Below are 15,049 nucleotides of genomic sequence, written 5' to 3' on the forward strand. Positions count from 1 at the left end.
CTGCAAGGCTGGGGGAGGGGCCTTTAGATGTGGATGGGCTTCTGCCTGCCTGCCTTCCTCCTGCAATTTCAGTAAGATCCTGGAGCTCACGGGGCTAGCTGGCTGCCCAGATTCCGAACCCTGCCAGTCCAACCAGCAGCCCTGGACCCCAAGGGACCGTCCGGCTGCCCTGGAGCACACAGGGCGGGCGGGTGGGCTTCCCTGGACCCGGACTTCAGAGCTTGTGGGGCCAGCTAGCTGACCTGGATCCAGACCCTGCAGCTTGCAAGGCTGGCCAGCTGCCCCAACCCCAGACACCTGCTGCGTGGCTGCCCCGGACCCCAGAGCTTGAGGGGCTGGATGGCTGCCCCAGGCCTCAACTCTGGAGGGCCTGCTGGAGCCCCTGACCCCAGATTCCCGCTATGCAGTGCAAGCCAAAAGCCCCAACCCCATCCCCGCCACATGGGTGGTGGGGCAGCCCAGCCAGACCCCTTCATGCCGGACAGCTCTGAACCTGGCAGACTCCGGGCATGTAGGTGGGCCTTTAGCACAACTGAGCTGGGCTGCAGCTGTGTGCTCATTGGGCCACATGCGGCCTGTGGGCTGTGGATTGAGAACTGCTGCCCTAGACAGTTGGAATGAGGTACCTTACCAAGAGAAACAGACACCAGCATTGTCTGATGTGAGAGTCCTTTAATCTCTTATCTTAACCATCAGTGGTCTAAAAAGAAATGATTGTTTGCCTAATGTTGCCTACTTTGGACTGAATGCTCTAGGTTAGAAGTTGCGCTTTTTTATTCATGCTTTAAATGACTATCACAGCGAAGCATAGTTTGTGAACAATTTCAGTCCTACATTTGGGTGGCTGATTGCAGTTTTTAAAGCTGAAAGTGAGACCCTCAACTGCCCAGGCAATGGCAGCATGGGTTAATGTTTGTGGCAAACACAGCAGGTTTGAATAATCAGATTTGCAGGAGGTGAAAGAAGGGCCTGCTGCATAAGAATTGAGAGATTGTTCTCTGTGTAGGAGGCAGCATGGAGAATGCAGAGGAATCCACGTGGCTGACCATTTATCTATCTGATATTTTTAGAGTGACTATATGTCCTCTTTTGGCCAGGACAGTCCCTTTTTTAAGTCCTGTCCCAGCTGTCCTGACTTTTTTTGGTAAAAGTGGGCACGTGTTCTGTTTGCTCTTGTCAACTTGATCAATTCTCAAGAGCAAATGGGACAAATGCCCACTTTTGTCAGAAAAGTGGGGTGCGGAGGAACATGCAAGGGAATGGGTGAGCGGTGATGCCAGCCCCCTCTAAGAGGTGTGGGGTGGGGGGAAGGGCTCAGGCTACCCTACACAGTGTTCTGTTTTTCCTTAGGGAAATATGGTCACCCTAGGTATTTTTGTATATAAATGTATTTGATCAGAGGAAACTCCTCTAGTAAGACTTGAGCAACTGTCTGTAATGCCAAAGTTATCTGACTTAACTGAGATCAGTCTTTGGAAAAGATTCAGTTTAGTTATTAGCCGCTGGAGGGAACTTATATGGTACATTTTAATTCCATGGTTTCATAGAGCTATAGATTCCAAGGCCAGAAAAGACCATTGTGATCATCTATCCTGACCTCTTATAAAACACAGACAATAGAACATCCCCAAAATAATGCCTAGAGCACATATGCATATTAGTCTGTCTGCAAAATTTCAATATAATGTTAATTGATATTTCATTTATAATGAAACATACATACCCATTATAAAACTACTTCCCAGATGCAGTTACTTGATATTTTAAAATGTCAATTTCTTTTTAATTTGTAAGATAACATGTTGAATGTGTTGACTCAAGTTTTAGTAATGCAGAAGATGAGCTAAAGTAAAGTTACTTACTACATAGGGGGTTGTTTTTGCATGTAGAAATTTGTTGAAGGATTATCTAGTACTAACAGTTTGCATTTTCTTCCAGAAAACTTAGTTTAGTGCATTAGAAAAATGTCCACTTTCTTTTTCCAAGAACTTCATAGAACGCAATGAAAACAAGATCAGTAAATAGTAGTATAATGTGATTTAATGCAATGGTGGTAATAAAATTATGGTAATACTTCAGCAGCCTCCATTAACACAAGTGACAATTACTGTCTCATTAGTTTCTGAGCTTTGATGAAAAACGTATTTTTGTGCTTGAGGTTACCAAAGTCATTCAGTAAGCAATTGGCATTAACAAAATGTTGTTATACTTTAGGATTAAAAAACTTCTTGGAACATAATTGTATATGTTCAAATGGATTTTTGTGGCTGGGATATTCAGCAACTGCAACTATGAGAACCTTCACGTGCTTTACCAAAACAGGACAAGATAATTGAAATAGCTGTGTTGACTGTTGAGTCAACGCCTTCTTGTGTCTTCCCAAGACGCGGATTGATCTCCACTATATCTACTGCTGATAGCAACCCTGCAATAACAAATGATAGTTATACTGAGAAAACTTTCAATTGATAGATAATTTTCTTTTCAGGTCAAGAAATTCCAAACTCACTACCACAGAGGTTCCAAGGCAGGATGTATTTTCCCCCGTTAGGTTTTGCCTTTGTTCTTTAACAACATTAAAAAAGGCTAGTATAAGAAGACTCAACCAGTAGTGTGCCTTTTCCCAGCGTAGGATGAAGATAGAGTCAGATATTCTACTGTGCTCATCTTCTGCTGGACACCACAACAAGGAGCTGGTATCAGAGAGCTAGTTAGGACTCTAATCCTCAGCCTCAGGCATCGTTCGGGGGCTACTCTAATTTGAACCAGCTAGCTTTGTCCCCAAGGGTTCATACAGTACCTGAGGCACAGCCAAAGTGCAGAATGCTCTGGCTACTTCCCCCTCCTTGCCCAGGACCCATTCAGTCCCACCCCCAATATGTCGTCTAGACCAAGGGGTGTAGGAGCCAGCTACATCAGCTCTATGCTGTTGGGGCTCCCATACTACAAAGTTGCAGGTGACATCTAACCTTCTTTGTATCTGTTTTTACATTTTATCGAACACCTGCGTTCCAGTGAATTGACAAAGCACTTCACAAACTAAATGCCACTAAAACACAAGTAGCTGTGGTGGGAGTGCAACAGCTATGCAGATCCCAGAGTGCTACAAAGTAGGGACAGCATGGGAAATGTAGCCTCTGGACAGTAGTAAATCCCAATTTATGCAAGATGTGCTATGAGAGCAGATAGGAGGATCTCAGTTAAAGGCCATTCCCAAAAACCCGGCACAGAGAGTAAGCTCTATGGTAGTTTATCTCTCTGAAGGAAGGATGCGGACATGTTGAGGAGATTTGAACCTTTGGTTCCAGATCATCTCGGTATGCAAAACCTGCTAGTTAACTCACTACTCTGTCCCTTCCAATTTTAATTTTCATGAGCTCCACTCTTCAGCAATTCTGTTTGTTGTACCTGTTTTATAAAGTTGTTCTGCTACATAGATACCCTCCCTCAAAGTCACTCCTCCAGGAACTGGGGTGCCTGTAGCTGGTGTCAGAGAGGGATCCAGGCCATCAACATCAAAACTTAGGTGAATTGGTCTCTTCTTACTTTAAAGGTGGAAAACAAGAGAATACAATTAAACACGTTCAGAGAAGCTGTAAAGTGGTCCTGTGAAAATGTTCTTCAGAAACAATGGAAAAACTTAAGCCCCCTGATTGAGACTTCTTGTGTCCTACTTAAAAAATATTTGTGCCACATAAAGAAGTTATGGAATGGCATACTACCATGGACGGCGTCACAGTGAAGCAACGAACAGATTCTAAATTGGCTCCCTGTTTGTCACGAAAGTCACGGATTCCGTGACTTCTGACTTCTGCAGTGGCCGGTGCTGGTGCAGTCTTGGACCCCCAGTCCTCCAGAAGCAGGAGTTTGGGGGCGGGGGGCGCTCAGGGCTAGGGTTTGGGGTGTGAGGCAATGCTTACCTTGGGGGGGTGCTCCCTGGAAGGGTGACAGCAATTCCACTCCCTCAGCTCCTAGCCCCATGTGCTGCCTCCGCCTGCAGGCACCACCCCCACAGCTCCCATTGTCCACGGTTCCCAGCCAATGGGAGCTGCAGTACCGGGGCTTGGGGCAGAGGAGAGGCAGCATGTGAAGCTAGGAGTTGGGGTCACCACTTCCCAGGGAACTAGTTAGGGAGCCTGTCCCAGCCCCACCAACCCGCACACCCGCAGCACCCCCCGGGCCGAGACTTCCCCCACCCTGAGCACCTGTGGAACCCCACAGGCCACAAACCTCACTCGCCCTGCAAGCACTTGCGGTGTCCCCCAGGCTGCCCTCCTGAGTGCCCCCTCTTCCCCCCCCCCGTCCCCGTTTTAGTCAGAGGTATATAATAAAAGTCATGGACAGGTCAAGAGTTGTGAATTTTTGTTTACTGCCTGTGACCTGTCCATGACTTTTACTAAAAATACCCGTGACTAAACCTATCTATAAAGTATCTAGTATGTACAGTAGAGCTGTAAAACTCTCAAGGGAGAAATTTTGTTTCTCTAATCTTTGTGTTCAGATTGTCAGTACATAAATTTGGCTTGATTTACATGCATGAGTATTTGGCAAAATATGCCGTGTTCTCTTAGATCTGTTGAACTTTAACATAATCACATAGTCCTATTACATATAGAGGGCCTCTTCTCCACTATCCTAAAACAATTTTGCTGTACTGTGCTGGCAGGTATCTATTCAGCATCCATGGAGCGCTCCAGTGACTGACCGGGATCTCAAAATTCTGGGGTGATTTACCTGATCATTTTTGAGAATGGGTTGCAGTGTAATTTTTATCCTGTATTTTAAAAAATGAAATAGTTTCTTTACTTACTTGGCCAGCAAATAATCAAGTGCTTCTTCCATCACCTTCCCAATCCCAAGTTGATCTATTTCAGTCATTGAATAGTATTTAATACCCAGAGATTTCAGAAAATAGCTGAAAGAGACATGGCAGACACATTAACTGCTTATAAATGCAACTAAAAGTATGTTGTTTTTTCAGCATTTTGTAAATGCACTGATCTCTGAAATGTTATCTTCCATCAGAGAACTAAGTACAAATATTAAGTACATTTTACATTTTAATTCTGCTTACAAATTATCAACCAGATGAATGAATTATAAAGGCAAGAGTGGGAGGTAAAGTATTCTGCTTATATTGAAGTGCTTAATTTTTGAACTTGGGTACCTGAGCACATAAATAGGCACTTAATCTATATTGGTTATATTTGAAATATTATTTAGTTTGGAATTTGGATGCATTAAATCACCATTTAGATGCCTACAAATCAATATTTAAGTTCTTAAATTTGGATTTAAAATGTATGTATTTATACATGTGCTGGTTTAGGCAAACAGAGGAAGGGATGGGAGCAATAGCTGGACAGGCAGGAGTTGATCAAAGATAGTTTTTGATTGGAGAAACAGATGACTGAAGATGAAAGAACCAGTTGGGTGGGTGAGGATAAGAGAGGAGGCAAAGGAAAGCAGAGAAAGCTAAGCAGGTGATGTAGAGAGGATGAATTGGGCAGCAGAGGACAAGGAGGAGACAGACCTGTGAGAGACAGACTGAGGTTAAAAAGTTGAAATGTACAGAGTAGGGGATGGGCAGGAAGGTGGGAGTTCTTGCTGGATTGCATCTTTTCTCTTTGAAGAAATTGGAGAGACTCCTCAGCACAGGAGAGGAGCAGGCAGCTGGTTTGAGGAGAGAGCTAAAGGTAGAGAAGAGGTGTTGATGGCTGTGGGTGCAGGCTTCATTCAGTCAGCAAAAAGGGATTGAGCAGTTTGGGAGGAAATCTTCGTAGTCACTGGATTTCCCCCCAACATTTCACTCATGAACGTGAGCGGACGAAGCAGATATGAGAGGAGAGGAGGGAAATCACTCCTGGTGAATGGAGCTTGATCTTTTGAGGTGAGATGATATTTAAAGATAGTATCTGCTTCCTGCAGTTCTTGATTTATATATTGCAGATTTTGTCCATTGGCTGTCTGTCTTTGGGGAAGGTGGACCTATTTTCTGCTTTATTTTCTCTTATCATAGAATCTAGGGCTGAGGCAGGACCAAGTAAACCTGAACCATCCCTGGTAGGTGTTTGTCTAATCTGTTCTTAAAAACTTCCTAAAACAGAAGCCTATTGTAGTCCTTAACTATCTTTTATAGTTAAAGTTTTCCAAATATCTAACCTAAATCTCCCTTGTTTCAGATTAAGCCCATAACTTTTTGTTCTATCTTCAGTGGACAGGGAGAGCAGTAGACCACCGTCCTCTTTATAACAGCCATTAATATATTTGAAGACCGTTTTCAGATTCCCCCCCGCAATTTAATTTTAACATTTCCTTGGAGGCCAGATTTTCTAACACTTTTTTTCTCATTTTTGTTGCTCTCCTCTGGACACACTCTGATTTAGCCACATCTTTCCTAAAGTGTGGTGCCCAGAATTGGACACAGTACTCCAGCTGAGGGTTCACCAGGGCCAGGTAGAGCAGAACAATTACCTCCTATGTCTTACATACAACACTCTGTTAATATATCCCAGAATATTAGACTTTCCACAACTGCATCACATTATTGGCTCATATTCAATTTGTGATCCACTATATCCCACTTCCCCTCCTCCTCTCTCCGATTATTTTCTGCAGTGCTACTGCCTAGCCAGTTGTTTCAAATCACATCACATGAAGCCTCACACTGATCAAGGAGGCACCTACTTTGCAGTCTGCAGCAACACCACACATCCATTTAGGCAAGGGAAGTGTGGCATTTGAGCACTGTTGAGAGAGGAACTAGACTCACTGTTCAGCTTTGTCCACATCTCTTAGTCCAATATACACAATGTTTTCAACAGACAGGCATGGCTTTAACCACTTGAATCCTGGAACACCAGACACCTCAGAGGATCAAAAGAAGTTTTATTTTTACTACGTTACCCCCATAACAACCAGCCGCCTCCTCAAAGTGGGGTGGGATGGGGAGAATAAGGTTTGACTTCTTAAAAAGCCCAAAATGTGAGTGTAGAAAGGTTGGATGGATTGAAATCAGGCTGAAAATCAAACCTTGCACCCAAATCAGAGCCATAGGACACTGGGTCCTTGGGGGTCCTCTTTTACCATGACTTCCAACCAGGGGCAGAGCTTTGAAGCCCCTTGCTTGCTGATCCTAAGGGTTCAGGGCAGGGACTGCCAGGCTTCTTGCCCACAGGAGCCATGGGTGATCCATGAGGGAGAAGGGGTCCCAATATGAGGAAGTAGATGGGCAGGTTCCCTTACTAATTCTAAATGTTACAGTAGTAATCAAGGGCAGCAGAGGATGAGCAAGAACCCGCATCTGTTTAGGACGAGTTTCCAAGATACTTGCAATGTAAAGAGTGATGGCAATTGTATTACCTTCAGTTCCTTTAGCAGGAAAGCCACAGGCTGCCCATGCATGTTCCCAGATAATGATGTCAGTGGAGTGTTAATATCAGCGTGGGCATCAAACCAAATTACACCAAGATCAGGTTCAGTCTTTGCGTGGCCAGATATGCTTCCAATTGCCAAGCTGAATAGACAGAGTTATGCGTAAACATAGACATTACATGGCACATCACACAACGTATTTTTCTTCTCACAGCACCATGCTAAACTTATTTCTAAAAGCATTTGTTGTGGCAAAACATTCTCTGAGGATGAAAATCTGCAGCCTGCTATGCAGCCAAGGAAGGCTCCTCATGCACTGGAAATGCTATATTTCTTCTGTGTGGGGAGAAGCCAGGAAGGCTAGAAAAGGAAAGGATGTGGCTGGCTTTCTGCATACTATGGAGTTGAGCTTGGGATCAACACTCTCCCAGAAGCACAGGGCAAAACACTGGAACATTGGCAGGAGAATGGCTAGCGAGTTCACATACTGCACAGGTGCCCTGGTCCAGAATGGTAATTTTGGCCCTGATCCAGCAAAGCACTCAAGCATGTGTAAACGTGAGTTGTCCTCTTCACTTTGCTGGGAGTACACAAGTGCTTAAAGATGTACAGTTTGAATACTCCCAATGAACTGAATGAGACTCTTCCTTGTTGAGACCTGGCCTGAAGTAATCAACACCTGTGTGGAAGCCTCATTCTTTGGAAGAGGGAGAACACCCAGGGAACTATTTACTATGAACTAGATAACAAGGGACAAAGTAAATTAGGAGTGTAGAGAATGAGGTAAAGAGGAAGTCTAAAATGGACAGCACATGGATAGAGCATGTATTACTGGGATCGGTTCCTGCAGATTAACCAATCTGATCCTAAATGTAGTGTCTAGTAAATGTAATGAGATGTGTGAATGTGTACGAAGAGAAATAGTTTCTGTATAACTTTGGAGCTATGATGTTCCCTGATCAACTCAGCGCAGCATTGCTGTATGCCAAATTATGATACCTGAGTGACAAAATTTGTAGTTCTTGGGACGCTGAATGAAGAGAGATCTCTGAGGGAATCCCAACCCTATTTACATTCTTTAAAGCGATGCTCGTGCTTGAGTGCTTTGCTGGATCGGCACTTTGGTGAACAGCCACATTAACTACCCATCCCTCCCTTATTGGAACTATTTGCACTGCGTAAAATTATGTGTGTGCATAAATGTTTACAGGATCAGGACCCAAATCTACATAAAACTCCAAGGTTAACCTCTGCGGGAATGAGGGTTCCTCATATATTTTTTTTAAATGCAAACACTCCTGTGTAGGAAACAGCCTTGGCTTGTTTGAATGGCTAATTATTTCTTCTACCAACCTTTTAAAAGGGGTTTTGGAATAGGGAAAGACTTTTGATCAGATTTAACAGACAGCTGCTAGTCTTGAAATTGAACTGAAAGAACTTAGCTAAAAATGAACTGGCTCTTCATTTGGGTTGTTTGTGCAGTTCTGAAAGCCACTCATGCTTTTACACAGATAAGTATAACAAAGCACCTGTGATCCCCGCCAACTACCAAACAGGTTCTTCCATCCTTCTTCACTTCTTCCACAGCGCTGGCTAGCTTCTTGTTTGCACACCCAACAGTTCGGGGATTCTTTGCATTATGATGTGGGGGGTCATCGGGAATGATATCAATCTTCAACTCTCTATCTTTAACATCACACCCTGTGATTAGCATAGTGGAAGGAAAAAATTAAAGGTCACAAGAAAGTACATTTTTCATTTAAAATTTCCTGTTCAAAACAATTGAACATTATTGTGTAGCAGGTAATATGGAGAAAATCACATGTAATTTGCAAAGCTATTTTATGCTTAGATGTGTTTTTTGCTTGCATCTTAATCTATAACTCTGGGTATGGCTACACTTACAGTTGTACAGCGCTGGGAGTTACAGCTGTCTTCGTACAGCTGTGTAGGGAAAGCGCTGCAGTGTGGCCACACTGATAGCTACCAGCGCTGCAGTGTGGCCACATTTGCAGCATTTGCAGCGCTGTTGGGAGTGGTGCATTGTGGGCAGCTATCCCAGCGTTCAAGTGGCTGCAATGTGCTTTTCAAAAGAGAGGGGTGAGGGGGAACATGGGGGAGAGAGAGTGGATTTTTGCATCTGTCAGCTCTGTACTGCAAGTTCTAAGGACTAGAACATACACATCACCAACCTGCAATCAATTTAAAAGTTTTGAGCCCTTCCCCCACCCCTCTCTTATTAACTAAATGCAAATTATGCACTCCTAAATAGCCTTCAGACCACATAAGCAGCTGCTCAACACGGATTCCCCCCTCCCCCTCTGCCGTGTGACTTCTGTCTTCAAGCAAACAGCTGTGAACCTTCCAAAGCAATTCCCCTGCCTGCCTCCGCTTGCTCGCTGGAGCAAACAGCAGCTGTGTTTGTTTTTTAGATAAGCAGCTTGGGGAAGCTCAGAGTTCAGCCATTCTTCCGGTTTGTTGTGAGCAGGCATTCTGGGATACCTCCTAATACCCTGGAGGTCAATAACAGTGCTTTTGGTGGCCACACTTGATGAGCAGCACTGCATCACCAGTGCTGCAATCATAACACCCCAAGCAGACCAGGTGTACAGCCAGTGCTGCAGCCAGGGAGTTGCAGCGCTGGATGTGCCTTGCAGGTGTGGACAGTTACTAAGTTGCAGCGCTGTAAACCCACCACCAGCGCTGCAACTCTCCAGTGTAGCCAAGCCCTCTGCTTTTCTTGTTTAGCTCCTTATTGAGCAGCTGCTAATCCAACTCACCCATTTGCCTAGGTTACCATTCTGAAAATCCGGAGGCTCGAGCTTACACTGCTATTACTAGCATGGCTTCCAGAGGCTTATATGTAGGAGAGCAAACTTTCATCCTCCTGAGTAGCTAGGAGATGGTCAACAAGGGCAGGTGAGGAAGAAGCTTGCTGCTAGCTTACAGGGAAGGGAGCTCTTGGGGGCAGGGATTGGTGTTTTGTTCTGTGGTTGTACAGCACCCAGCTCAGTAGAGTCCTGGACTCCAAGGTGCTGCAGGAATACCAATAATAATAATAATGGTGTCCTGGTTACGGTGTTCCCCTAGTTTTGAGAGTCGCTGGTTCAATTCCCTGCTCAGCTGTACGCTGCCCGTGTAACCATAGGCAAGTGACTTTGTTGGTCTGCGCCCGAATTCCCCTGCTGAAAAATGGGGCTAGTAGCACTTCTCCACCTCCCGGGTACTGTGAGAATAAATACATCCAAGACTGTAGAGCACTCGGATACTACGGCAGTGGGGACTATAAGTACCAGGTAAGCAGCAGTGTACAAGTACAAGGCAGCGCTCCGTCAGATGGGGAGGCAGCAGTTCATTCAACGCTAAACAAATGTTGGGTTCTGCTACTTCTGCAGAGTTCTAAGCCTCCCAAGCACCACTGGGGCTGTGACATAGGGAGCTTCCCTTCGCTCCAGAAGCGTTTGAAGACATCTCTCCAGTGGTTTTCAGTTTGGAGGGGTGGGGAGGGGAAACATATTTTCAGCCTAAGCCTGTTTTTTTTCATTCACACACATTTGAAAGGCCAGGCTTGATATATAGCTATCCCTCCTTTGGTTAGACTTCACAAAATATAAAGTTATACAGGAAGTGACTGGGGGGTGGGGAGGGGAATCTACTTTTCGACTTACGAAGTGAGTATCTGCTAAGATGACATCACCAGAAATTTAAAATAAGTACATGCTTTTCCTGGCCAAGGGGAGGGGCAGGGTAGAATAAGGGTTTCTGGGTCAATTTGCATGAAGAAGGTAAGCATCTCAAAACACTTAAGGAATCCTCTTGGGTAACAAATAATTGTGAGCACAAATCTTTTACAGCTTCTGTGATTTTTAGGCACTTTGCAATTTTCTGCAGATTTTCAAACATAGTGTTTTGGTTTTATTTATACTTTTCAGTCATTTATTTCAGTGAAGATGCCAGAGCATTGCTTGTGTACTTGTTGGCAGGGGCGGCTCTAGACATTTCTCCGCCCCAAGCATGGCGGCATGCCGTGGGGGGCACTCTGCGAGTCACTGTGAGGGCGGCAGGCAGGCTGCCTTCGTGCCTGCGGGAGGTCCGCCGAAGCCGCGGGACCAGCGGACCCTCCGCAGGCAAGCCGCCAATGGCTGCCTGCCTGCCACCCTCGCGGCGACTGGCAGAGCGCCCCCCGTGGCATGCCACCCCAAGCACGCGCCGCCTGGAGCCGCCCCTGCTTGTTGGTGTGTTTATAATGTTAATTGTATTTTACATTTGTGTTTTCCATTTGAAAAATACCTTGGGCTGTTAGTTTATCAATCAAGCCAGCTTTCTTCACCGCTTCTGGCCCTTCTTCTGTTCCTGGCAGTGCCTATTAATATGAAATATAAGAAGTCAGGCAGATCATGTACCTGAGCAATTGTTATAGAAAACCTGTTTTGAAGCAGAATTTACATTAAGCACCACATTCTGTGCACATGTGCTCTTCTGAAATAATTTGACTGGAAGAAAAACAAGTATAGCACCTATTCTGTTCTGATGTAAGTACAGGAGGCAAAAATCCTATCCAGGAAAGAAATCTGGGTCCCTATCCTGCTAGCTGGTCCATCGCGTGGACAGACACCGGGGCACAAGTGTCAGCTATCCACCAATCCTTAGTGAACCCCAAACTCAGAGGCCCAAGTGACAATTCACCCATTCATGTCAAAAACTTTAAACTTGCCTACAGCTAAATTGCCTGTCCAGTACAAGGGCTGGTCAGGAATGTGGACTTTTGCAGTCTATGACAATAATCCCGTCCCCATGCTACTGGGGGAAGACTTGGCCAACCAGGTAAAGCTGGCCAAGAGGGTGGGGATGGTCACCCGCAGCCAAGCCAGGCAAGCTTCCCCACCCATCCCCATCCCTGTTCCTGAGCCATCCACAAGGGCCCCGTCTGTGTTACCAGAGACCCAGACAGTGGTGGTGGAACAGGATCCCCTGCCAATGACTGCAACAACCATAGTGCATAGTCCCAGAACTGGAACTGGAAAAGCAACCAGCATCAGAACCGTTGCCAGCACTGACACTAGTGCTTGCAAACCCATCTACCACTTCAACGCCAGAGGGCACCAGCGGGCCTGAACTGGCAGAAACAGCAGACAACCCTACCCAAGAGGCTCAGCCTGAAATATCACCTAGTGCACCAGCGGACAGCTGTTCACAATCAACGAAAACAAACCCATCACCTACATCGCTTCCAGAGGGACCATAGTCTAAGGAGGAACTGATGTCTCCAGCCTCAAAGGAACAGCTCCAGGCTGAGCAGGAAGCAGATGATAGCCTTCAGAAAGCTTGGGTGACAGCACGGAGCACCCCACCACCTCTCAGTTCTTCTAACCAATCCCGGTTTGTTGTAGAACAAGGACTTTTATACAAGGAGACTCTTTCTGGTGGACACTAGGAAGGCTGGCATCCTCAAAAACAGTTGATAGTTTCAACTAAGTACCAGGTAAAGCTCTTAAGCTTAGCCCATAATCATCCCAGTGGCCATTCTGGGGTGAACAGAACCAAAAACAGGTTGCGAAAGTCCTTCCACTGGGAGGGTATGGGCAAGAACGTTGCTAATTATGTCCAGGCTTGTGAGGTGTACCAAAGAGTGGGAAAGCCCCAAGACCAGGTCAAAGCCTCTCTCCAGCCACTCCCCATAATTGTGGTCCCATTTCAGCAAGTAGCTGTGGATATTCTGGGTCCTTTCCCAAAAAAGACCCCCAGGGGAAAGCAGTACATACTGACTTTCGTGGACTTGCTACCCGATGGCCGGAAGCAGTAGCTCTAAGCAACACCAGGACTAAAATTGTGTGCCAGGCCTTAGCAAACATTTTTGCCAGGGTAGGTTGGCCCTCCAACATCCTTACAGATTCGGGAACTAATTTCCTGGCAGGGACCATAAAAAATCTGTGGGAAGCTCATGGGGTGAATCACTTGGTAGCTACCCCTTACCACCATCAAACCAATGGACTGTTGGAGAGGTTTAATGGAACTTTGGGGGCCATGATACGTAAATTCTTAAATGAACACTCCAATGATTGGGACCTAGTGTTGCAGCAGTTGCTTTTTGCCTACAGGGCTGTACCACATCCCAGTTTAGGGTTTTCACCATTCGAACTTGTGTATAGCCACGAGGTTAAGGGACCATTACAGTTGGTGAAGCAGCAATGGGAGGAGTTTACGCCTTCTCCAGGAACTAACATTCTAGACTTTGTAAGCGACCTACAAAGCACCCTCCGACACTCTTTAGGCCTTGCTAAAGAAAACCTAAAGGATGCTCAGGAAGAGCAAAGGCCTGGTATGATAAACATACCAGGGAGTGTTCCTTCAAGGTAGGAAACCAGGTTATGGTCTTGAAGGCGCAACAGGCCCATAAGATGGAAGCATCATGGGAAGGGCCATTCACGGTCCAAGAGCACCTCGGAGCTGTTAACTATCTCATAGCATTCCCCACCTCCACCCTAAAGACTAAAGTGTACCATGTTAATTCTCTAAAGCCCTTTTATTCCAGAGACTTAAAGGTTTGTCCGTTTACAGCCCAGGGAGGAGATGATACTGAGTGGCCTGAAGATGTCTACTACGAAGGAAAAAATGATGGTGGCATGGAAGAGGTGAACTTCTCCACAACCCTGGAACGTCTGCAGCGGCAACAGATCAAGAAGCTGTGCACTAGTTTTGCCCCATTGTTCTCAGCCACCCCAGGACGAACTGAATGGGCATACCACTCCATTGACACAGGTAATGCTCACCCCATTAGAACCCCACCCTACCGGGTGTCTCCTCATGCCCAAGCTGTTATAGAATGGGAGATCCAAAGCATGCTACAGATGGGTATAATCCGCCCCTCTAACAGTGCATGGGCATCTCCCGTGGTTCTAGTTCCCAAACCAGATGGGGAAATACACTTTTGCGTGGACTACCGTAAGCTAAATGCTGTAACTCGTCCCAACAACTATCCAATACCACGCACCGATGAGCTATTGGAGAAATTGGGACTTGCCCAGTTCATCTCTACAATAAACTTAACCAAGGGGTACTGGCAAGTACCGCTAGATGAACCCGCCAAAGAAAGGTCAGCATTCGTCACCCATGCAGGGGTGTATGAATTTAATGTGTTTCCTTTCGGGCTGCAAAATTCACCTGCCACCTTCCAAAGACTTGTAGATGGTCTCCTGGCAGGATTGGGAGAATATGCAGTTGCCTACCTCGATGATGTGGCCATTTTTTCTGATTCATGGGCAGAACACCTGGAACACCTGGAAAAGGTCTTTGAGCGCATCAGGCAGGCAGGACTAACTGTTAAGGCTAAAAAGTGTCAAATAGGCCAAAACAGAGTGACTTACCTTGGATACCAGGTGGGTCAAGGAACAATAAACCCCCTACAGGCCAAGGTGGATGCTATCCAAAAGTGGCCTGTCCCAAAGTCAAAGAAACAGGTCCAATCCTCCTTAGGCTTGGCCGGATATTACAGGCGATTTGTACCACACTACAGCCAAATCGCTGCCCCACTAACAGACCTAACCAAAAAAACCCAGCCAAATGCAGTTAAGTGGACTAATAAGTGTCAGAAGGCCTTTACCCAGCTTAAGGCAACACTTATGTCTGACTCTGTGCTAAGGGCCCCAGACTTTGAGAAACCATTCCTAGTAACCAC

General features: G+C 45.8%; 2 protein-coding genes across 9 annotated transcripts in view; one reads left to right on the top strand and one right to left on the bottom strand.

The window, feature by feature from the left end:
* Window positions 1–15,049, top strand: part of MED23 (mediator complex subunit 23) — a 111,853-nt gene that overhangs the window by 56,456 nt on the left and 40,348 nt on the right. The window lies entirely within an intron of this gene.
* The window catches only part of ARG1 (arginase 1), a 75,684-nt gene continuing 62,659 nt past the window's right edge, over window positions 2,025–15,049 (bottom strand). For 2 of the 3 annotated variants that reach the window (XM_050949843.1, XM_050949844.1), the window contains exons 2-8: window positions 11,665–11,737; window positions 8,904–9,075; window positions 7,363–7,516; window positions 6,773–6,867; window positions 4,811–4,915; window positions 3,409–3,545; window positions 2,025–2,425 (exon numbers count right to left, since the gene is read on the bottom strand). In XM_050949843.1, the coding sequence (XP_050805800.1) occupies window positions 2,277–2,425; window positions 3,409–3,545; window positions 4,811–4,915; window positions 6,773–6,867; window positions 7,363–7,516; window positions 8,904–9,075; window positions 11,665–11,737 (885 nt within the window). In that variant the 3' untranslated portion in view covers window positions 2,025–2,276. The remainder of the gene's footprint in view (window positions 2,426–3,408; window positions 3,546–4,810; window positions 4,916–6,772; window positions 6,868–7,362; window positions 7,517–8,903; window positions 9,076–11,664; window positions 11,738–15,049) is intronic. The other variant, XM_050949847.1, reaches the window with a different exon arrangement.

This window comes from Gopherus flavomarginatus, chromosome 4 (genome assembly GCF_025201925.1).
Source record: "Gopherus flavomarginatus isolate rGopFla2 chromosome 4, rGopFla2.mat.asm, whole genome shotgun sequence".
Lineage (NCBI taxonomy): Eukaryota > Metazoa > Chordata > Testudines > Testudinidae > Gopherus > Gopherus flavomarginatus.